Raw genomic sequence first — 25,941 nt, 5'->3', positions numbered from 1 at the left:
GAGTTTTGGTAATTTCGGAGATAGAGTTCGTCGAATGAGAACTCATTTTCTTGAACTGCGCACGTTTGTTTCAAAAACTTAGAATGTCCCAGAAATCAACGACTGCAGTTCATGAAATGCTCGTTAGAAAAATTACATGTGTATTTGTTTGGACATCATGAGGAAACGCGTGCTGATATTTTACATGCACTCTGAACATTTTACTCTGGCTATCTTTACCCTTGACCATGCATTTTATGCATCAAGACATTGAATTGATAAGGCTTCTGCACAGATCTGGATTGAACCTCAACCATGAATCCCATCGTCGCTATTGTAGAGGCGATAACAGCTGGTTCGCAATTGATCAACTTTTTTTTTCTTTGAACGACTCCACAATATCTTGCATCAGGAACACTCATAAAATATCACTAAACCACCGCAATATCGGCGATGTATGATGGACCTTGCCGAATTCTGGATTCAATCTGCGTTTTCCATCTTCAACTAAAGTCATAGCTTCTGGAACCAAAAGATGGACACCAATGAATGCAAAGCCTTCTCTGGATGGAGGTGTACATTAGGCCCTCTACTTTTCGTTGAGGGTCAGAACAGAGCCAAATGCCTAACATATTTTTCAATTATATTATTATTTTTGGAAATTAAGGCATTGAATGAATGAAATTTTATAGTAGTGCACAAATAAGCGAATCACAAGGTTGCCAATATAAGGAAAGTGATCTAAGAAATCTACAGATGATGATGAGTGTATGCGGGGTACCTCTTTCACCACGTTTCACAAGAAACTACACCACTGGTGTGTGAGACCTATTTTCAGGCCAAAAAACATTAGCACCGGCATTTTTCTTTTTGCTAAGAGAAATTGATTTCTTGACCTTGAAACTCTGAAACCATTACTAAATCCAGCTTCTCATTAATCCATCTATTAGAAAAACCACCATCTATAGTGAAATTACTATGGGCATTTGTTCACCGTTTTCATCGTAACACATTTACTCAGACATCTCTCCTCTGATCTGAAGTCTTCGTGCGATTGCCCCCCCCCCCCGACTTTTAAAAATCCGATAGTTACAGAAACACCTGAATGAGAGGGGATATTATATTCAAATACCATTATAATGATACACAAACACCGCTTTATAATAAACAAAATACACACACATAATACAAACACTCTGTAGCCTCAAGGGACTGAAAAGTCCTTCCAACAGGCCTGGCCTAAAAGAATTAGTTATTAAATAATTCTTTGAAATTATTTCTCTCATTTTTCGTTCACTAATTCTGAAATTCCTTTCTTCATTAACTGCGAAATATTTTTTCCTTTATTTCTGAATTTTTACTAATTCTGAAATTATTTATTTCATTATTTCTCTGAATTCGCATAAATTTTTGTGTCGATTTTTTTTTTCAGCTTTTTTTATGCAATCTACAAATTGCGTACAGTCAAACCCCTTTGTAACCTCCCCTCCCCCCGATTTAGTGCCAACCCCGCTTTTACGCCAAAAATTTGCAGTTAACAAATCTTCCATAAATAGGGATTGCACACGATAATTTGTGATTCGATATAACGCCAAATTCGTTACGGTGCCAGAAATTAGCGGCGTTACATCATGCAAGCCGATTTTTCCCTCCAAAAATTCATACGAGATCGTTAGGACCGTCATTTTTCATCACCTCATAAGTTGTCGATATGAAAATCAGCGTATTTAGAATAAAATCTGATAACAGTTATTTTCCTGCTCGTATCAAAAAGGTGACCAAAGAACGAAACACGCCCACTAAAGAAATACTGTCTACGTAAAGGCGTTGTGTAAACGGCAAACTTATTTCGGGCCGAGTGAGTTCTACTTTAAAAAGTGCCCCATCCATATGAAGCAAGAAACATATACGAATTCATTCATTTTGATCTTTCAGAGTCTGTGCTTTAATTTATTGACTATTTACGTGGTTTAAACACGACGCCTCTTTCCCACAACAACAAAAAACATGTTATCTCAATTGTAACACTTTCGAAATAGATCTCTTCGTTTGGAATAAATCAATAATGACTTCGTGCTACGTATAAACGACGCATTCGTCGTGTCCTTGTCCTGTTTTTGTTTTCGTCGGACTGTTATTTTGTCGTGTTTTCCACCTTTTCGTGCCGAGTTCCGAGTCACGTTCAGCAAATTCTGTCGAGCTTCTATCCAAATACCTATTAATTATATGGCTTTGTGAGAGCAATACCTAAATTGTTATTGGGAAAATAAGAAAACTAATAAAAAATAAACTGAAAACTTCAATGCATTCAACTCGTGAATCAGTAAATATTTTACAAAATACATGATTTTTTGGTATTATTTCAACTGAAGGCGGGTGTGCTTTTTTTTATTTTATTTCATTCAAGAATGACTATTTCTCCATATGTGTCCGTACTTTTACAAAATAAGCTAAATATACGTACGTATGTTTCCGTTTTTAAAAAATTAGTACGCCAAAAAAAGGGGGAAACAAAATTTAATCGAAATTACAATATTCATTACAAAAATCCAAATAAGGAAATGTTTTACGTTGGTTATAACTACGGCTCGGATTTCTATGACTTTGCACATATTTTTTTTATATTTTTGCATGTTTCGCTAATTTTACACGATAAAGCATTTTTTCATGGTTTTCCCTAATTTTAAGCCATTTTTTTCCATGATTTTCAGAATTATACCCATATTTTCATATTTTAGAGCATTATTTTACATGTTTCAGCAGAACAATGAAGAGCTGCTTATTTCTCTCACTTCTTCACTGCTTCATTTCTAACAATTGACAATTTTTCGAGGATATTAGCAGTAACTGACAATTTTACTTACTTTTGGCCTCGTTTTCAGCTGTGATTTTGCGATTTTTCAGCGATAATTAGCAACAATTGACAATTTCATTTGCGTGTTTTTGGCATCGTTTTGGACAATGATTTGGGATTTCCCGTAATTTTCTCGAGGATATATGGGAAATCCCAAATCGTTGTCCAAAACGATGCCAAAAGCACGCAAATGAAATTGCCAATTGTTGCTAATTATCGCTGAATAATCGCAAAATCACAGCTAAAAACGAGGCCAAAGGTAAGTAAAAATTGTCAATTACTGCTAAAAGTTAGGAGTAATTTCCTCGAGGAAATATGGCCAGCCTATTTAAAAAAACATGCTTTTAGGTTTTCACGGCATATTTTAAGTTTTTTTAGGTCATAAATACATTTTTTATACGGAGCGTATTTTGTCGGTTTGTAGATCATAAAAATTCTAGTCCTAGTTATAAATGATATAGGTTGGCTGGCCTACAGTGCCTATAAAGAGGAGCGGAGTCATCTTCCATCTTTGTGTAAAGTTTGGTTTGCCGCTTCAAGTAATGTTTCGAAATCGTTGAAGGAAAAAAAAACACTGGATGGAGAACAGTGATGGGATATAGTAAGGATTCCTAACTTTTCGGGTTTCCCGGACTCCTTGTACCCGTAAAATAAAAGTCACAGACCCCTTTAGAAAATAATATTCAGTACACAGCAATGTGTAAAAACAATAAGTTGTGTTTTAAAAACAATAATGTGTTTTCTTATCTTATAATCAAGCCCCCCCCCCCCCACCCTGAACTTCTTGTGAAGAGAACCACTATGTCATATTGATAATACTGACGTCACACTTTTTTGCTCAAAGATGGTGAATGAGTAAGCCTGGTGTTTCAAGAAAATCTAGTTTGGCTACGCATACAGTCTTTGGTCATGAGCCTGAAGGGGACTGTTTGGGCTTTTGTGAATGATAAGCAATAATTTTCCACATCTAAATTTGGATGCGGTTTGCGAAAACGTCATTACCACGAAGGGGGATCTTTTTGGTACAGAAATAAATGTAGTTCAAATGTTTGTCGATAGAGTACGCTCCACGAGCGCAAATCACAAGAAATATGCAAATCAGAGTCCTATAAAATGCGTGATGTACGATTAACAGCTTATTTTTAAATTTTGCTGTTGCTGGCGCTTGCGTAAGATTTTGATTAAGATGCTGACATCGGTGTATAAAGCACTGTTGGTGAAGTTGTTTTACCCCAGCCATGAATAGCCGGCTGAAGCTTTACGAAAGTTTCGGACACAGAAGAGATTGAAGAAAAGGGTCAGGTCCAATGAATCTGTTTTTTCCCGTACTTCTCCATCATATTTGAATTCGTTTGCTCTTTCAAAGAATTCTATGACTATAACTGTACATGCACCTCGTACACATACCGCTACGGAATTTCTAGCGAATCATGGCAGCCATAGAATATAATAATAATTAATTATTATATTTTATGCCTGAAAAATTATGCGGGATGATTATTCGCCTGTGTGTTCGAATATATATTTTTTTCAATTACATTTCACACGTTGGTTCGAGTTTTGGAGTGTCCAGTCATTTTCTGTACGTATTGAAAGTTTCGAGCTTACGGTACACGAAAAATAAATATTGAAGTTATTCGTCAAAATTTCACATCAACAAAAAATATTCGTAATTTCCGTTGTGTATTTCCATCAATAGTCGGATGTACACCAGTATTATAAGTATGAACGTCTATCATTTCAGGCTGTTTCCGTGAATCCTTTTGTTATATACGCGCCGCTTTTATTTATTTTTAGGTTATTTGTATCCGAAGGTACGAAAGGTTTCCTCCATAAATCGTCGATATCATATGAAATTCTTTTGTGATGACGATGTAATCTTCACCGTGTTCTCTCACAATCCAGGCGGTTCCAGTCGAGGTTCTTGAGAATCCGTTGCGTTTCTTTATTATTATTACTATTATTATTGCTATTGGAGGTAAATAACCGGGAAGCTTAGAAACCAGCCGCCCTGCAATATATATATATATATATACATACACATCCATCTCGCATAACTTGTCTACGTATAATCCGAAAAAACAATGGAAACATATTTCAGGAAGACACTAACGCCTATCTTTTTTTTTAAAACCACTAAAACTGCCCGTATCTCTTGAGGTTGGCAGGTGTTTAGTAAATTCCTGGTGCACAGATAGTCAGACTTCAACATCCAAGTAAGCTATGCTTCTTTACCTTCAGTCCTATATCGTATGGAAAGAAAAAGAGACCATTTATCCAAATTCAGGAAGGAGAGACGTTATAAGTGCTATACCGAGAATACCTGCATTTTAGAAAGTATAGGAAAGAAAACGCTGGGACACAAACAATGCGCCATCTTGTCTTAAGTCTAAGATGTGCGTCATGTATGTGTGTGTGTGTGTGTGTCATTACATATGTATACTACATACATTATGGATGGAAACAGGATGAAAAATAAATCCTTTTTGGGATTCCCTTGATCGTGTACAGGAAGTGCTTTTACTTGTTTATTTATTTTGTTTCCAGTTTGTACAGAGCTAGCTCTCTTTCTCTGACTCTGAGGAAGTCACGACAAAGGAATCTGTCCACTCATAATCCCCTAAATCAGACATTTTTATTTAGTTTCGTACGTCCATTAAACGAGCATTTGCATTTGTTTGAACTCTTTTTTTTTTTTTGTGAGGGGTATATTCAAAATTGTTTTCGAATAAAACATCTGTTTTATTTCAATATTTGCTTTGAAGCGGTGCTCTTCAACCTTTTTACAGCTGCAGGCCAGTGAAAATATGCAACCATTTTGCGGAGAGGCAAAAAATTAATATATAAGACGAGAATCGTCAGTAAATAAATGGGAGAAATAATTTTCGGACCTGCAACAGAAAAATGGTAGAGAAAAGGAAATTGAGGGCCGACAAGGCATCAATAAATGAAAGGAATAATTTTCAGACCGGAAAAAAAAGAATGAATGGGGGAAAACAACCAGAAAAAATAAACGAATGGAGGAAAATAACTCGCATGGACCGAAAAAAAAAATGAATGAGTTAGGGAAAACAACTTGACCAGAAAAGAATTAGTAAATGGGGGGATATAATGGGGGGAGAAATAATTTGAGGATGAACAAAAACTAAATGAATAAATAGGAGAAATAGTTTAGGGACCAGTGAAAAATAAATAAATATTCTCAGATCGGCTGGACAACCTAAGACAGAAATAAAAACCAGTATAAAGATGGTAAAACATTTAAAAATGAATCCAAAATTACGTAGCGGCTATATAAATTGGTCGAAATATTTCTCGGACCAGCTGTAATGATAAAATTTCTGTTTTATAGTCGAGATTTTTTTTATTTCTGTTGAATAGTAAAAGAAGTTTACGATTTCGCTCACAGATGACGCCGTACCCAAGAAAAACTTGACGTAATAAATAAAATGCGACACAAACATAGAATAATTATTTTTATTACGATTTTCGTTACATAAAGCTACCACGTTTCAATATGAGCTCTCTTTCTAGCTCTGGCCGCATCTTAAAAGGTGAAAGTGTTCTCATATTGAAATTTGGTAGCTTTATATTACGCAAATCGTAATAAACTTTAATTGTGCACTGTTTGTATCGCATTTTATGTGTCACGCGTCAAGTTTTTTCCTACGTACCACGCCAATTTCGAACTTTTTTTCATTGTTCATTAATGTCTCAATTTGTTGATTCTTTATTAATTTTTAAAATGTGTCCACGACTTTTCACTTATCCTGGATATATTTTTTCAAATTATAGTTCGGGAAAAGAAATTAGCCGCTCAATAAAATTTGAAATCGTCATTAGCAACTTGATAAATGTGAAGAAAGCTAACATTGCATAATAAATGCATAACGGCGAAATAAACAGAGAGACTGTTTATGCGTTTAATTAATAATTTAAACGTATAATTTATACGTTTTTGGCCAAAAAAAAAACTTATTTTCACTTAATTTAATTTTCACGGCGAATTATGTGTTTTTGTGCATCCTTCACGTACGGGCGAAACTGATAAGTGGTTGAATTTAAATGATATTTCCGTATGTTTTCTTCCATATTTATCATACTTACCAACTTATTCGGGAATTATGCCTAATCACCGGTAAAATGATAACTGTAGGAAAATTTATCAATCTTAACGAGAAGATTGGAGATTATGCATAATAATCAACAATTACACATAATCACCGATTTATCACATTTACCGTAACATTTTGTTTCAATTCATATTTGTCTCCTTGGCTGGCCTATGACCACTAGTTTGGACTTTTTATGTATTATATAAAATATGTCATTTAAATTTTCTTCTTCAAGTGAAACTTTAGAAAGTTTTTCTACAGCGAGCTGCTTTTTTTTTGTCGTCCGATGTTTATTCCTAGAGCTTTAGATACAGAATACATCGATATAAAATTGCCTGTAATTGCATCTGAATTTCCCATATATTGGCAATACTGTACTTCTTTTTTGCCTTTAAACCAGAAGAAAAAGACGAACTCTAACGAGATGGATTTTGACGACGAAATCCTTGGGATTTGTTTGAGGACTCAATTCGATTTCTTTCTTTTTTACTTCCATCAATTTGTGCGTCTTTTCTTACTTCAGAAGAAACACGTTCCTGCAATCGCCCTTCGTGATTGTGTAACTCCTACTGAAACTATTCGTGAAATCGGTTTTATCCGAATCCTATCGAATCTTCTTCGTTCTTATTTTTTCTCTCTTTTCGGAAATCGTGTGTGGAGAAAGAGCAAAAATTGTGTGTAGGAGGATAACTTCGAAACTGAGCTTCATGGATAGGCAGACGCTGATGCTCCTCTCTGTTTGTGTGTGTGTGTGAGTCTCTATCGACGTTTCCCCATTTCTTTCATCTTCAAAAATAAAACTTTTCTTATTGCTTTATGATTGTATAAAGCCTTGATGACTGCGAAGAAAATCGAGTTAAGATTTTCTTGATCGAAAATAAATAAGTTTTGTTCATTAATTTGTAATCAAACATCAAGCATCCAGAAATTTCATCTTTATTAATTTACTACCGAAATACCAGCCGCTGCTGTCTGGGTTTTCTCTAGATATTGGGTGGAGAAAGTGACGAACGTGGTAGAAAAAATTCTCAGCGTATAATACAGAAGCCGAAAGTAGTGGTGCTTTGTACAGCTCGATGTTGGTGCTGTTATGTATGTGCTCACTCGCTTTCACCGAGAAATAATAAATAAATACGCGCCGGACTTGTTCTCCTCCCACGCACAACGCGGTGGCGATCGCAGCATTGTAGCATTCGCTGTACAAAATCTGAGTCGTAATGTCAATCTCTCTGATTTGCTGACTGTCAGTGTCCCAAGTTTGACGATCATCTAGTGCGGGTTGCTTAGCTCATAATGGAATATTTCGTCTCATCCGTACACATTGATGGGTGGGAAATTTCAGCAATCCACTCAAGGACAGTGTACGCACGTGGATGTACACGCACCTTAAAACCAGTCATCTGGGCATGACACGTTATTTCGTCAAGGTAGCAGCATAGAGGGAAACTATTTGGCCAGATTAGAGGTTAAGATGTAAAGTTAGGAGCTGAACTGTCAGGTTCACTCTCACAGCTTCAGCGAATCTGATCGCTGTTGATTGAGTTGCTTGGAAAGAGAACCACCATCAAAGGTACCGAAACCCCACCCTACAGTCCGGAACTGTGACCTTGTTTGTCTCCACCGTCATCCCCTTCCACCAACACCAGCAATATTTGAAAAGACGGACCTTGGTCTCGATCTGAAAGCAGGATAGAAGTATGAAGTGCAGGACAGAAGGAGAGGAATCGGTTGCTCTCACAGTCATTGGCGTACGCAAAGAGGGTTTTGAGGTTTTAACCTCCCCCCTTCCCCTTGAGTCAAGATTATAGTTTTATTTTGCAGGGAAACCCCCCCCCCCTCCCCGAGAAAATTCTGCGTACGTCTATGCTTACAGGCAAACGCATTTTTTTGATAAGAATATACTCCTAGCGGCAAAACAGTGAGATCACAGCCTCCGGGGGGTGGAAGAAACATTTATTACTTTTGTGTATTAGTGTATTATCTTGCAAGACTCTCGTAACCACATCATTTGGAAATCCCTAGAACTTTGAGTATTTGGTGAAGCATTGAAGAAGTATCAAATGATTGTCAAAGAAGTACCCAGGTGTTGTCCCTGTATTCTGGAAAAAGGGAATCAGGGGACGTACACAGGATTGACCTTTGGAGGGGATATACTGGGTTTGAAGAAGGCACAAGGTATCTTACAGAAAATTCGTAGAAATTTAGAATTACTCACCTTTAAAATGCACTGTGAATTTACAGAAACCCATTAATATAGCAAAAATGAAAGTGTTTTCTTTCAATTTTTTTTTTTTAGAAAAGTGCTCAAGAATAATTTTACTTTTTCATCGTCTTGGGCAATGTTTCTCAAAGTGTAAGTCGTGGCTTCTAGGAGGCGTCGCCAATTTTTGTCAGGGGCATCGAGGGGAGCTGGGATATTGATTTGTGTGCCTTTTATGCTTTTAAGTTATTTTTTTATAGTTGTGTGTGAAAATATCTACTAAACTATTCTAGGGAGTCGCGGGTGACAAAAGTTTGAGAACCATTGGTCTTGGGATGGAGAGGGTTGGCACTACTTTACCGCACAACCAACTCCGGTCATATATCGACATACGGCAATTTCCGACCAAGGAAGTGAATTGGGAAATGTATGCGCCATCTATCGGTGGTCGCCCCAAGATCGGTAAGTAAAGAACTTGATTCTGATGTTCTTATGCCGGAACCCGCGGACTTTCACGGTAACTTTCAGAGTGGAAGACGAGCATCATACCACTGCACCACTCGAGCGCTCGGGGGAGGGGAGGGGGAAGAAAACACCGGTCCTCTATGCCCCATCCTCTGCGTACACCTCAATTTCGAACCATGTTAACCAGAAAAAAAAATTCCGAAGGCCATTTTTGGCGACCAGTATCCCGATCATTTCGGACAATTATTGAATTCCGATAGCGTTTTGAAGTAACTGGTCGCGATTGTCGTGTCCTGTCTGGTGCTTGGGGGTCATTCAAGTATTACGTCATCATCGAGAGGGGGGACGGGGTTTCGAATTTTCTGACTTTTGATGACAGGGGGGGGGGAGAGGGGTTTGAAGTTTGTTTACGTCATCAACCACCCCTTTTTAAAGATATGAAATATTCTAAGCTGCTGACGAAATTTTGCTGACAGGGGGGGGGGGAGTCAGTGTTTTGCTGACTTTTGCTGACAAGCGGGGGGGGTGGTAAAAAATGGTTGAAAATCTGCTTACGTAATACTTGAATGGCCCCTTTTTTCGAAAAATTTGACGGAGATTGATTAAATATTGCATGGTTTTGTTGCAGAGCATGTTCCTGCATTTTTGAAAACCACACATACACACATTGTACAATTAATATTTCACTTTAAAGTACAGCGAAAACAACGATTGCGGAAAAATCTCTCTTCGGATAAAAAATACAATCACGTTGCGTGATTTGGCACGTAACTAACGGTAATATTTTTGCAAGTTTAATGCGGTTAAATTTGCAAACTACCAAAGACACTTCAGTTGAACTATTAGTACAAAAGTATAAGAATTAGCGGGGGGGGGGGGGGGGGAGAATAAAAATCGCCGCTATTTCTCTTCCTCCTTTCCGTCGTCGGTTAATAATTCACAGTCTAGAGTCTTTTCCGAGTCACGTACGGCGTGTATAGCCGTTGTTTTGTGAGTTTGTACACACATATACTTATTTATTTATTATCGCCATTTACAGCTGTATGCGACCGAGAGCACTGAAGCTCTTACTCTCAGCACCGATATTCTGTTTCGCTGGAAAATTAATACTTCTCAGAAGCAAATAAGTTAACCGAGGGCGGCGTTCAACGGGAAAAGAAACATGACGGGCAACTTCCGGGAGTTGGAAATGTATCTTGGTGCGATGATTTCCCCGAAATGTACGACCGAGTAAATAATACTTTCTCCGTCGACGTCAAAGATGGATCTCGACTCTATACGAGCACATCACAGAGATATATACGTTTCCGTATGATTTAACATGTTAGATTTTTCAAAAATATACAGTCGAACTTGGTAATTCGAAGTCAAAAGTCACTGGGGGAAAAGTTCGAGTTATCCAAAATTCGAATTATGCATTTAATCTGTCCTGGATCTATAAACTGACTACAAATAGCCACTTAATAATTCACATCTGATAACAATTATCACGATTTTATCATCGGTTACGAAACATTTCCCAAATTTCAATATCTTTTAATTATAATAATTCATCTTAGTTGCTAGTTGATTCCCACTGGTCTGAAATCGGCATCACTGCAGAATTTCTTGACTATGTTCAAAGTCTGATTTACACGAAACAGTTCATGATCACCCGTTATAAAACTGTTACCCCCAATTTTGCTTATCATTCTTATGCTATCAAGGAGATATACTTTCATTAACGCATTGCAATATCTGAACTTCCCGATACTTTCCATACCCTTAATGACGACAAAAAGATTCGGATTTTGAATTTTACACCTTGATCTTATACATAGGCGTACGCAGGATTTTCTCAGGGGGGGGGGGGTGTTTCAAAATCATTTTCTTCTGACGGGGGGTAGGTTTTTTAACACTATAATATAACACTATAATATTGGCTCAGGGGTTGGGTTGTAACCCCCAACCCTCCCCCTCTGCATATTCTTTTGAAATGCCAGGCTGAGGTCTCCAGCCCTTATGTGCAATTGGGCTCACGTTTGATTTTTCTCCCTATTCATTGGGTTCAGCTGTGCATTTTAGTGAAATGGTACGTTGCATCGAGTTGATGGCTGGCTTTATGGGGAAAACGACGCGAGTGATTCGATGCTTGCGAGCACGGGGCAAAAAAAATCGGGCACTATAAATCTTTGCTAACTTTTTCTGACACAACCTGCCTCTTTTGAAGTAACGGAAGTATAAGTTGCGTTGCATCAGTTCTATCTATCTATATCCCCACTCCTTTGCGTACGCCAATGATCCTATAGGGTGAAAAGCATAATCGGTATTAAGTGATACATAATCTTGATGCACTCCAGCCGAAAAATGTTAGAATAAGCAATAAATTATCAAAGAAAAAAGAAAATTTTCAATCTTTTTCAGTAGTCTTAAAATTTTTTTGTTCATAAACTTGATCGAGAAAAGGAAAGTCCGGCTTCTTGTAGAATTTTTCCAAACTTAATTTGGTCGTACACAAAAATCATGATATTTTTCCAAAAAAATAAGAAATTTTAACATTAAATTAGATGGAAAACTCAAGAGGAGTTCGCAAAAGTTCGAATTACCCAAAATTCCAATTATTCAAGTTCGACTTGAACAAGTTCTACTGTATTTGTAATCGTTCGTGAAGGCACTTTCCACTATTCACAGGATGCACTATGGCTGATGCATAGATAAATTCAGGAAAGAAAATTCAACCGCCTCCAAGGATCGATCCGGGCGAAAAATCCTTACTTCTGTAGCGTAGTGGTTTAACGTTCTCCGCCGGATCTCGAGGGGACGGTGATTCGATTTCCCTCGGGGGAAGCGGGGGGGGGGGGGTTTGAATTTTCTTTTCAGAATTCATTTCCGCATCAGCCCGTTATCCTTTGTTATTCCCAATATTTATTTTGAAGATGAGTCTTTAGTAGACGCACATTTGAGCACGTGAATTGGAAACAAACTGTTTCGCCTATGGAAATCCCTTATTCTATGCATTAATTTACCATTAATCAAAATCCCTGTCAAATGTTATCAACTTATACAGTAAAACTCGGTTTTAACAACACCTCGGCTGTAACGTCAATAATTGACTGTCCCGGCTGATTTCCCATAGATAATAGTGGTAATAGACGTTGCTTATAAGTCGATCGAAAAAGAATGACCTCGGATATAAAGATATTTTTGCTTCAGTTTTCATGGTATTTTATCCAAAAACGCCTATAAACAGAGCATGAATGACCATCTGTTGTTCTGTTAATACCTAACGATAAAAAAAAATAATAACAAATAAGATTTATTTATTGCGTATATTGCGTATGACCTGTATACGGGATCTTTCCGTATTTTTACCTAATTTTATGTCCCCCCCCCTTTTTTTTTTCTGTAAAAATGTCCCGCTTTTTAATGAAGCTTACTTTAATTCATTATCTTCACTGAAATCGGGAATGGAGATAATTTGCATACTTTACAAATTACATATAATAATGAGCTACATCTATAAATATTCATCTCACATATATGTGTCATTTTTCATTTTTTTTTTTCGTGAAACACATTTTAATTCACTGCAGACCTATATTTCCCACCGAGGGTAATTTATACGGAAATAATTGGCAATTTCACCGAAAACTGGTAGCACTTTTGTTGATAATTGGAAATGCCCCGTATTTATTATTCCCAATTTTAACTGTTTTTTTTTCTTGATAAAATATGGCCATCCTAATCATAATGAAACAAGGCTTTTATGAATAGTATTATAATACGGTATAATCAAAAATATATTGTAGGCTATACTTTATAGTATATAACACATGTATATGTTTTATATTTAGCTCTTGGAAACGTCCAACTCGGTTGTAACGAAACAATTTCGCGGAATCTTCGATGCCATTGTATAGCCAAGTTTGACTGTATTTTATATGGTTAACTATTTTGTTAACAAATATAAATACTGAGACTGATTCTGTGTATGTTTTCTTTTCTGCAGTGGGTCGCCTGAAGGTGAACTTGGCATCCCGTAACCTCTCAGACCTCGAAGATCTTCTTAGGAGAAGTCCGTACATGAGAGGAAGGGGATCTTGGACGCCACGAAACTGCACCCCTAACCACAGGGTGGCCATCGTCATTCCGTACAGAGACAGGATGGAACATTTGGCTACTCTATTGTACACATTACATCCTCTTTTACAGAGGCAGCTTATAGAATACAGGGTGTTCGTTGTAGAACAGGTGAGTTTGCTCGTGATTGTTTTCACACGTTATTGTCATAACTATCGGAGTATAATACCCGAGTTCCGCTCCATGCTGAACTTGCTGAAACTAATATCATAAACATTGTTTATTCAGTGTGTCAAAAAGTGTGATATTTGTGCAGGAAGACCATACAACCCGTATTATTCGCAGTGCGCCGACTTTACGATACTTTTTGTTTTTCTGGTACGGTTTTTTCAGTCACTATGTGGCTATTAACTATTGCTCTTCACTCGCATTGCGAGGATTCACGTTCGAACCACGTTGAAACTATTTTTGACGAAGCTAACTTGAATACGTTAACTTTTCCCGAAGTTGGGGTTAAAGTTCATTTCTGTACATTTTTTTACTCAAAATGTCATGGTTTTACTGTGGTATGCATATTGGTTTTATTTATGTGCGAATTGCGATTTATTTTGGCAAAAATTGATGGCCCGTATTTTCCTGTACTAGTTCGTACTCGCTTGTCAAAGCGAGAGATCGGGGTTCAATATCCCGTGGGGGCAGTGATGAATTTTCTTCCTTGTAATCTTCACCTCCACAAATAACCAGTCTTTCGATGAATCTTGTACATTAAATATATTTGACACCGAACTTTCTTTTCGTCACTTTCTATTTATATCCCAGTTGACAAGCCGCCACTATATATTTGTAGTTTTTTTTCCATCAAAAATTTTTTAAATTTGCTTAAACAAATGTTCATTTCTTAGGGAAACGCCCTTCTTCCGGCTGTCCCCAGTCTGTTTTTCTGATTCTAAAATGATAACTTTCTGTCTTAAAATAAAAATATATTCTCATTTTCAATATATTAACATATATTTTTAAGACCAGTATACACACACATTCATATTTCATCTTTTTTTTTACAATTTTAAATAATTTTTATCAACAATTTATAACCAAATGAAAATTTCCCCCAGCTTTTTCTTTTCTATTTGTGACATTTGAAAATACATTGGTTCAAGTCCTACAACACCAGTTGTGCTGCCATCTATCAAATTTTGTGTTGAGAATGTCAACTATTGGTGACAGAGGAACTAAGGTCCTGTCTTTATAGGGTTGGCGAGAGCAGCTCCCCTCAGCCTGGGTCAAGCCTACTTGAGGGATTGACTTACAAACCCTAATGATGGTAGAAGACCCGTTTCCAAAAGAAGGCTGCAGCCATCACTTGAACCTCTTTCCAAATCAATTAGAATTGTAAATTAAATACCAAATTCAGTTTATGCAGGAAAAAAATAGGCGAGTGTTTTTATATATATTAAATGTTCTCCTGGCTATATTTTTGTGAGAAATATATAATTGAAAATTATTTTCACTTCAACACATGTTTCACTTCAGAGAATTCTATTATTTCTGAAAAGCGCATGTTTTTTTCAACATGCTTGATTTTTGATCAGTGTCGCAAAACATATAAAAATGTATTCTCCTGGCATTAAAAAACCAGAAGGAAGGTTTGATCATAAGTTAGGGGAAATAAAAAAAAAAAAAATCGCTATTTCTTGGTTGCAACATCAAGCTGCAGTAATGTTTCACATCTAAAGGCTTTACTTTAAGATTTAAGAGAATGCCTGTCGTGCTCTAGCAAAATAAACACAAATTAGAAATCGGTTGTCCCCACAAAATTGACGGAAAAAGGAACAAGAAATACAAATAAAAAGAGAAATAAAAAAATGCAATTGAAAAATATTGTTCTGAGTATCAGCGCTTGTCAAAAATGAAGATGAGCAACTAAGATAGACGGAACGTGTTGCGAATGTCAAGCATAATAATTATCAAATTAGAGCTGAAATAGGCAAAATGCCTAGTCAGATTTGCCTATCTCATAAGATGGTGAAACCAGTTGGGGTTTGTAAGTCCCTCCTCCTAGGAGGCTTAACCCAGGCTGAGGGGAAGCTGATCTCGCCAACCCTATAAAGACTGGGCCTTATTTGCTCCGGCACCAATGGCGGATCATATGGAGCAACTGGTCTTGATCTCCAACAAAAAATGGAGGCTCGAAGAGAGCCGAAGATGGGGGGGGGGGGGCTTTGGATGCAAGGCATCTCCGCCCCGTCCCGCTCTATGGCATGGACCCATCCGGGCTAGCCCGGAAGCCTCATGTGAAGAAAAGGGCCTCACAAAAAAATGAGAACCGGTTAAAATTTTCAGGAATTCGCTACATACAGCCTCAGAAAAATCACCCGGGGACCCATGATGCTCTAAGACGAACCGGGATGAAACAGATTTGGCTATCTCATAACACGATGGGAAATTTTGAATAAACTTCGCTCTGCTGGCTATATTTTATTTATCAGCTGGCAAAGAAGTGTCCCTGAAATGTTTTTGAATTGTTTGATTTAATTGCTATTGCAATTCGACCACACATTATATTCGACCACATACTATTTTAGTTGTCGGATATCCCCCTTAAAGTTTGCCACGTGAATTAAGAACCACCCTGTATAATTCTCTCATTATGGAAAAAAAAAAAATCCTATTTTGTACGAACCGATATATTCAGCGTAAAGACATCAGCAAAGTCCACGGGGAAAGAATAAATACGGTATAGAATATTAGAAAATATTGGAATCGATAAAAAAAAAATAAGAAAGTGATATTTTAATAATACATGAGATATTGAACGTCATTGAAAGCTGCGGGAAAAACAACATTTCTGGCAGCTGATTCTATTTTGATGACATTTGCTGTTTTTATTTTTATTACTGTCAATATTAATTTGGTAGATACATAAAAGTAAAAGATTTCCTTATCAGGGGAAGCGTCCTTCTTAATATTCAAGTGTTACTGTGTGTCACACCTAAAAAAAAATCTTGTTTCATATACGTTTAGGCAAAATGATACGGGTTAGATTATTTTAAATTGATACGAAATACTTTCAATTATGGATATTATTTGAAGTCAAAGGTGAAAAATTATTTTTTGACGTTGAGTAATTGCTCAATTATGTTGAAATAATTAATAGTTATTCCCAAAAACAAAGACTAAAAGCCACTGAGGAAGTAAGATGAAAATATCATGTATGTACCCTATTTCCTGCGTATCATCCGTGGATTATACATTAACCGTCTCACTGGCACTGACGAAATGTCTCGTCTTGTTTGAGAAAAACCTTTCACAAGCCCAGATATTTTGTGAAGCTTATTTCTCAAGGAAACACAACATTTTCCTATTCTCCTTACTTTATTCCTGCTGAATATTACACAACATCAAAAATTCAATCAAGCATTTGCCATTTTCATTTCAAATATGGAAAACAAATGGCAGCACCAGTATAACACGAGGCAAGTATAGCTCTGACAATATAAATAGTTAGGGTCACGCATTGTAGATACACACAAGCTTTTCGGCATGTGCCAATTCGTTAGAATCGGGGCATTTTGAAAAAAAAAAAAATTGTGAGATGGTTTAGTGTCGGCAATGGATAAAATTACACATAGGCACTAATAGCATAGGCCTTTTACGGTTTAGTTCAGTGTTCTTCAAACTTTTTCTCATTGCATAGCTCTGAAATTAAGTGAAAAAGAAATGTATTAGAAGGAAAATTTCCTAATCTTCTTTGACTTTATAATTCATATTTGTACTTTGCTTAAATACGCGAAACCGCGTTGAACTGGGACCCCTGCTGTCACCTATTGAATAAAGACAAAACTATCTGCTATAATTCTTAAAATAAAATGGTTGTTGGTTTTAAACCGATATGCAGAATGAAAATGAACAAAATGTGGTATGAAACTAACAATTTTCTTAGTATTTCCACACTGGTTGCCAGGTTTTGAATCCTAAAAGCCACAATTGATTGTAACGGGCACGATTCTGGCGAGTTGTTTACAAATATTGATTCAGTGGTAAACATAAAACACACTAACTGGTATTTAGCACATAAAATTTACACCGATATGCAGTATAAAAACAAGTAATACTTGATATCATAACACGTTCTGCTTGTTTTCATGCTGTGCATACCAGTTTGAAACCAATACACACAACCAGCTTTAAAATAACTGTAACAGATAGATTGGTTTTTATTCGATAGGTAGCAGCAACACAGTCCTATATTTATGTTATGGAAATTCTTCCGATAATTTTGTGTAGGCCGATGACCGTATCGAACTGTTAAAAGGACCGTGAAAAAAACATGTAGATTAAAATACGTTCACTACACATTCGTATCATGGCTGCCCAAATACAAATACAAATACAACGCCACAACAGGCAAATTGCCCAACGAGGTGGCTGACTTAAGAACATCATGGATCCCCGAGCCCCTACCTACTACTGCTACACCACACATGTACCCCCCCCCCGCGGAACCCCCCCAACGAATCGGTACATGCGGGAATGTGCGTGTACGTGTAGTGAAACCTGACGTAAAGTTTGTTTCTGTGTAATGCTTGTTATGTGTAGTGCTGTCATCTGCCCCCAGTTTTACTAACTATGAGTGAAGTGTTATGGTTGAATGATTTACCGTTGTAGGACTGTTGCTCTCTGTGGCGAGACTTTTTAACGGGGAGATCGGCTCGCATTTGCGCCTTGAAGTTGGGAACCACAGAAAACCAACTTCAGCCGACCACCACTGTGGGGTTCGAACCCGGATCCTCGCATCACGAGTCCGGCACTATAACCACTCGACCACCACAGCGGCCACAAAGAAGGTATTTTTGTGGAACTTCACGCATGCGTGTAGGGTACATTTGGATTTTTTTTTTTGTTTTAAATGAAAGTGTTCTCACACTTTTTTTTTATATGCCCGCTTCGGGCACGTGGCCGGAAAAAAAACATGCCGGGTCGAATTTTTTATATGCCCGGGCGTATCGGGAAATCGTGGTTTGTCCAGCCTTGGTGTAGAAGTGGATATCGATTAGCATCAGTATTCAGCTTCATTTTAAGTTTGATTCCTTATCAAATTTATGGGAGGCGACCGACAGACGAGCTGTTAGCGTCCGTTATTTATTCGCAATTCGGACAATATTTTGTCTTTCTTGACATTATTGAAACAAATCAAAACTTATTTCTACGCTTCAGTATATTTTTAAGCATTTTTATTAATATATGCACATAATATAATGTCATTAATAATATATTTATTTTTAGACAATATCGTTATTTTTTTGCACATAATTTATTCACTGGGTTAGTTGATGTGTTTTCGAGAATTTAATCGCTTTTCTTTTCGTTGTAGTATGGCAACGATACATTCAACAAGGGTGTCCTGATGAACGCAGGCGTGAAGGAGGCCCTCCGATCCGGAGATTTCCAATGTTTGGTCTTCCACGACGTGGACATGATACCGGAAGACGATCGTAACATGTACACGTGTCCACCCATGCCGAGGCATATGTCCGTTGCTGTCGACAAGTTCAATTACACGTAATACTATTTAATATTATTATTATTATGAATTTTATTATGCTCATATATATATCAAGTTCCCATTACGCGTATGCCTCTAGGGGCGAGTCACAAGACATTTATGAATATCAAGTTTCCATAGTTAGAATCGTGTTCTTAAAAAACTTCATCAATGGCATCCAGCAGGTCTCCATACACATACATTCCAATAAAATTGGATCGAGAGAGATTTCGAAAAAACATTATCTCCGAAAACATGTTGCATTTTAATGGATAGCTAACAGTATGATCCCAAACATTAGACCAAGGTTACGCTACACATGCACAAGCAAATACGTTTGTGTTAAAAAAATAAATAAATAAATCTGATCGCATATGAATAAACAAAGGCATGTTTTCTCAAATACTGAAGCTGCACGTATTAATATATCTATAAGAAAAACACTCGACTCTCCCTCTCTCTCTTTGACGGGTATGCTTGGAGCTTTACGAAATCCTGATTACTCAGAGACGGGAGAGAGATCCTTCAACCTGTAACAAATGCTACATGCATTTATTTAGATTTTGGATTAAAATAGAGTGAGCTTGAAGGATTTAGTACCCAGGAAATCTTCTTTTTTTTTTTTTTTTTTTGCCACTGCCGTGTGCAATCCGTATTAATGTTACTGCAAGTGATAGAAGAACTTTGAATGCTTTCACAGTTTTGTAGTGGTAAAAGTCATTTGAAAAAGTCACTCAGAGTCTCAAAAACTCTCTGCAGAGAGCTGACATACCTTCAACACGATACTTACATAACACGAAAATTCTAACATCTGCCATACCCACTTCAAAATGTGGAACAGATGCAGTTAGCACTAGAACCCAAAATTTGCATAACTCTGACAACAGATACATTAGAGCTATACATACACTAATAACGCACGTTCCGGAATGTAACGATGCGTTAGAAATTCCGCAGAGGAATATGTACGAGGTGCATGTACGGTTAACCCTTATTGCTCCCATCGCTTCTAGAGGATGGCCCGCTCAATCATCCTCTGATGTTTTGAATTGCTTTCATGAGATGAAATTCTTGAAATGACGTATAGATAGTTTGCGAATATATATTCTACTCCCTCTCCTGCTTGCATAATTTCCCCATTCGCTGACAGATTTGCTTGTTCTGTTACTCCCCAATTTTTTTTTCATTTTTATTTTATTGGATAACGTTCTATTGAGCAACTCCTGAGTATGTGAGTGTAATAACTTTAACAAAATAAAAATAAACAATTTTCGACAGTAAACAAATAATTTGAAACTGTTACTGAAATGTTGCGCAGAGGGAGAAGTATATCTCCATCCATTTGCGCAGCTAAAAGATATAGTAGCAGTTGTTGTTTAAGTCCACTTCCACTATGGAAAACAGATAGCAGTACTTCTCTCGGACATGAGAAACGAGACAAACGTGGATGACTCTGACATCATAAATGCGTACAGATGCAGTCAGGCAGTATCGTCTTTCTCCGCCTTGGATTATCAAAAGGATTAAATTGCTCTTCGTAATACTTCGTAGCTTGTGATCAATATCCGTGATCGGTGTTCTCTATCTTATCATATATAAAAGAATGCATCAAAAAATAAAAATTCTACAGTTGATTCTAAAATTGAAACAAAAGAAAAATTATCAGCAAAAAATAATAATAATCTGTGATAGGGGCAATTCCATTAAATGTTAATTAAAGGAAATTAAAAAAATGAATTTTTTATACTGCTCCTAGTCTAAAAAAATGCAAATTACACTCGTGCGCAAAATTGAGAGAATTTGCACATTTGTGTCTATTTTCACAAAATGTACTGAACCAAAGGTACTAATGTTGCCACCGAAGAAGTATGCAAATATTCAGTGTCGAATACGTAAGCGTACACGTGCGTGTGGGCGGAGCTGTGACCACGGAGGGTATGATAAGGGCACGAGGCGTTTTCTGCGATTCGGGTGCTCGTACTCCTCGGCGACATTCGCTGTGTTTCTCGCAAGAGTTGAGAGAGACGGAATGAGATGGAGAATCGTCGGTAGATTCGAGGCAAGGCAATCACAAGGAGGTACAGAGCTCGATGTTACGCCCAGTGTCGTCTGCAATTTGTGGAAACAGTTTCATTACCTTGAATCCATATCGAGTAGACCTAGACAAGGTCGTCGAAGAGGCTCCTCGGAAGAGCCACGACGAACCAATGGGGATCGTTGGTTGGGACTTTCAGCGTGGCGCCACGGGACTGCTGCTGCCACTGGAACTCGAGTTTCACGGTTTACTGTTGCCCGAAGGCTTAATGAGAGAAGGCTTTATGCCAGAAGACCCGCTGTTTGAGTCCCGCTAACTGCAGCACACAAGCGAGCGCGTTTAGTATGGTGCAGACAACATCAGCCTTGGACCAGACTTCAGTGGAGTACCGTACTCTTCACAGATGAGTCGAGATTCATCCTGGATACTGATTCTCGACGTACACTCATCTGAACCTGGAACTGATCACATGAGCCTGGTACCCGATACTATCCCTTGGGAAATTGGATACATCAGGGAAATGGACCACTATGGTGGTGGAGGTGTCATGGTATGGGCAGGCATCACGTTGGATGGCCGCACACCCCTCCATGTGTTTGGCAGAGGGTCCGTGACTACTAAAAGAGGTATAGAGAGGAGATCTTAGAGCTCTATGTTCGACTTTTCAGGGGTGCAGTTGGCCCTCGGTTCCTGTTCATGGACGACAGCGCTCGTCCACATCGGGATCACCTGGTCAATGATTATCTGGAAAGTGAGGATATTCGGTGTATGGATTAGCCAGCCAGATCTCCTGACCTAAACCCTATATAACATGTCTGGGATGCTCTTGGGAGGGCAATTGCATTTCGCCATCCCCCTCCAAGAACCATCCCAGAGCTGACAAATGCAGGAGTGGACCAATTGCCTCAGGGACCCCTCAACTGCCTCGTATCCAATATGCCGTTGCGTTGTGCGACCTGTCTGACTGTGAGAAGGGACCATACCCCATATTAGACTCATTTTCGGTTCGATCTCGCAACGTGGATTTTGGACATTCCTGCAATGATGAGCTTTATTGACAATCAAGCTTGCGTACTATGACTTTTGTATGGTGCATCTCTTTCTCTGTTATAACCGTGTATTCGTACCTAATTTCATTAAAATATGTCCACCAGTTTTTCAGAAATCCGACATAATGTGCTAATTCTCTTAATTTTGCACGCGAGTGTAGTAAAATTCACGTCTCGTTTTAATTGTAATGAACGAAATTCACCCAAGTAGGGCATTAGAATGAAAATTCAAGATATCAGGGACTTGCACTTTAGATTATCATAAGTTTCAATCGGACATTATATTTGGCGGTCGTTGAGTCGAACACATATGAAAAAGTAGCTTGTATTTCATTCATTATGTAGTAACAGCAGTTGCTGTGAAATGCGTCAAATGATAATAAAACTCTAATAATTAATTACACGCGCACTCACACACACTTAGGCTATATATCGACTTCTCGAATATCGAGAATCAATGTCAATCACAATTTTGGTAAACGAAAAACAGAATTTGTACGTTTGTTTGCAAAAAAAGAGGCAAGCTCGGTTCAAAAAGGACAGCGCTGAGTTCGGATGTTGTATTGGATAGAAGTGTCTTTGTGACGGTCGTTATACAGGAAGAAAAATTACAACGGATCAATAGGGGAAAAAAAATTGAGACTTTTCATACCAGTCGTTGTAATGGAACTGTCTTAAAACCGTATGGTCGCTATAACGAGTGTCGACTCTATAACGGTCGACGCAGAGGGATCTTGGTTCCGTCGGTATTTGACAAAGCGATCCTCCAGTAAGTGTTAATTGAAAAACACTGCCCTAGAAAGTAGATAATTATGATTTCAATGGTTCCGCAAAAGTAAAGATGTTGAAACGCTTATTTAACCCATTATTTACCATTGTCTTTTTTTTTTTTGAGACGCTAGTTTTTATTTCAAATTAAGCAGTAGAATTTTGTCTTGATTGTTGCGCCTAAATTTTGAACTGACTGCTATAAACGTTACAAACTAAACAAAAATATTCTAAAATCTTTAGTAAATAATAATTAATTAATTAATAATTTTAATTTAATAAAACTTTTATTCTAAATAGTTTCCTGACATATTTCACTAATGTTATAATTTTTATGATTTTAAAAATTTTATTAATACAGTATTGGCATATAATGGGTTAAAGCAACAATATGCCCTTATTTCACAAAAAAAATGTTTTAATGTAACATAATATCAATAACCGATAGAATTTCTAGTCTGCGAGTCGCTGATTTTATAACTACTACTTGACCGTTCACGCACCTCGTACACATTCCGTTGCGGAATTTCTAACAAGTCCATATGTGTCGGAACGTGTTGTGTGAATGTATGTACATGCATGACCCTAACGCATTTATAAGACTTATGTTTGTTTCGTGTTCTTTGTGGTGCTGCCATCCAAGGATGCTCGTAGGATCGAAGGAGGAGGCACAAAAGTCTTGGAGGGAGAGGAACAAAAATTTTCTTCCCGAGAAATTTCGAGTTACCACCCTTTGAAAAAGATTTAAATTAATAGAAATTATATAGTTAAAACAGTACATAATGGTTTGATAAGTAGCATATTTTATTTCGATATTATTTTACAGAAATATTAAAATGTTATTTAGTTTTCGGTTGGCTTTGGGGGGGGGGGGGTCACGCGTCCTCCTCTTCCTCTTCTTGCGTATGCCTCTGATGCCATCTATGTTCCATATTTTCAAGTAAGGATGCTTGAATTTTCATGTTGTGTGAGTAACTCAAATTTTTTTCCTGAAAAAAAAAAAAAACATTGTGTCAAGGATAAAAATATAACCTGAAAATCAAATTTCACAAAAATGAAAACAGGAAACGATACGGATCTAGAAAGTATATAAACCGTGTGATAAGAGATGTAACAGAGATATAAATATAAGTTTACTACCATCAAGTAAACAGAGGCTGTTCTTTTCATGACACTAATAAGATAACATGATAGAACCCGGAAGAAAATCTCTCTTTTTCTTCTTTTTTTTCCCAGCTATCTCTTTGTGTATTCTTCTATTTTTCCTTTTCCCGCAGTAACACAGCATCCGAAGAACAAGAGCAATAAACGGCAGTTTTCCGTAACAAGTTTCCGAGAGAAAACACGGCAAAACCGGACGTAGTCGTTACGCCGTCTCCGGCTATAACACACGTTATAAGCGAAAAATTCCACCTCCTTCTTTTTTTTATTACATACTTGGTGCGACTTTTTCCCCTGTTACACCTTAATATACCTGCCTGCCCTTCAACGTAGAATAAAAACCCAGAAGGGAACGTGCCTAGACGCAGATACAGTTGATCACTTACTCTTTGGGAACTTTGAGCACGTTGAGAGATAAAATAAACAATCTGCGTAGCTTATCTCCTTTTTTCTTTCTTTCGTGCTCGAGAGCAACACCACCAGTATTCATAACAGTGACCATATTCATTTTACTATCAAAAAGAAATTGAGTGGAAAAACAATTTATGCTTCGTTTCAAACACAAAATACAGTGAAACTCGGTTATAACGTCAATAACTGGTGGTCTGGTCGTAGAATGAATGAATGAACACCATTCATTCATGAATGGAACAAAGTGAGTGCACTTAACAGTCTGAGTGTGTAGCTAGTGTTGTGTATGATATTTCAGTGCTGCCATCTATACTTCAAATTGTGAGTGAAGTGTAATGATTGAATATTTGTAATGTTGTAGGCCTGTTGCTCTCTGTGGCGAGACTTTTTAACGGGGAGATCGGCTCACATTCGCGCCTTGAAGTTGGGAACCACAGAAAACCAACTTCAGCCGACCACCACTGTGGGGTTCGAACCCGGATCCTCGCATAGCGAGTCCGTCACTATAACCACTCGACCACCACAGCGGCCTGGCCGTAGAGCAGTGGTTCTCAAAGTGTGTGTCGTGACCCCTTGGGGAAGTCACTTCAATAAGCTAGAGGGGTCGCGAGAGAGTCGCCAAAATAAAAACCTCCAAATAAGAAATTTATTTCCATTTTTTAAAAAATTTGTCAAAACTAAAAAAAAAAATTTTCTTAGTTGAGCTACGTACCATGTATCATATAATGTAATTTTATCAAGTTCTACTTGTACAAAATAATCAATATACAGTCGAATACCGTTACAGCGAAAATCTCGTTTTAAGGAACACTTTTTTTAATTCTCCAGATAATTTTGTATAGGAACAATGCAAAAACCTGGAATTCCTTTATAACAAAATTTCGTTATAAAGAAGTGATTTCTCCGGTCTTTTGGAGTTCGTTATAACGGGATTCCACTGTACCAAGTTAATACTTATACTAGGTAACTCCGCATAGGAAACATTCCTCTATTTTACTGTAATTTCGCCCTTTCCGACTCTTTTTTTTTCCATTACGAAAGTTCCCCGTGATTTTTGGCGGTGAATTATAGTTACATTATTAACCTTTACTAGAATCAGAGATGAAGGCATTTTGCATAGTTTATAAATTGTGTAAAAATTAATATGGCTATATAAATATTCAGCATAACCTTTGCCATGTTAATTTTTTCCCCGGTGAAATACCTTTTGAATCACAGTATATTTTCTAATACACTGTATTCCTCGGGAAGGGTTATTAGTAAGCCATGTTTGGTGATTTCCCCTGACAGTTAGTAATATTTT

At 37.4% G+C, this 25,941-nt stretch overlaps 1 protein-coding gene across 1 annotated transcript in view; it reads left to right on the top strand.

The window, feature by feature from the left end:
• Positions 1–25,941, top strand: part of LOC149083108 (beta-1,4-N-acetylgalactosaminyltransferase bre-4-like) — a 92,630-nt gene that overhangs the window by 55,547 nt on the left and 11,142 nt on the right. The window contains exons 2-3 of the mRNA XM_089236247.1: positions 13,602–13,843; positions 19,044–19,231. Of these exons, the coding sequence (XP_089092373.1) occupies positions 13,602–13,843; positions 19,044–19,231 (430 nt within the window). The remainder of the gene's footprint in view (positions 1–13,601; positions 13,844–19,043; positions 19,232–25,941) is intronic.

Source organism: Pholcus phalangioides, unplaced genomic scaffold (assembly GCF_987345545.1).
Source record: "Pholcus phalangioides strain wild (caught in Gottingen) unplaced genomic scaffold, Ppha-v1.0 ptg000009l_1, whole genome shotgun sequence".
NCBI classification, from domain to species: Eukaryota; Metazoa; Arthropoda; class Arachnida; order Araneae; family Pholcidae; genus Pholcus; species Pholcus phalangioides.
The sequence above is the reverse complement of the archived record's forward strand: the minus strand, read 5'-3'. Positions and strand labels throughout refer to the sequence as shown.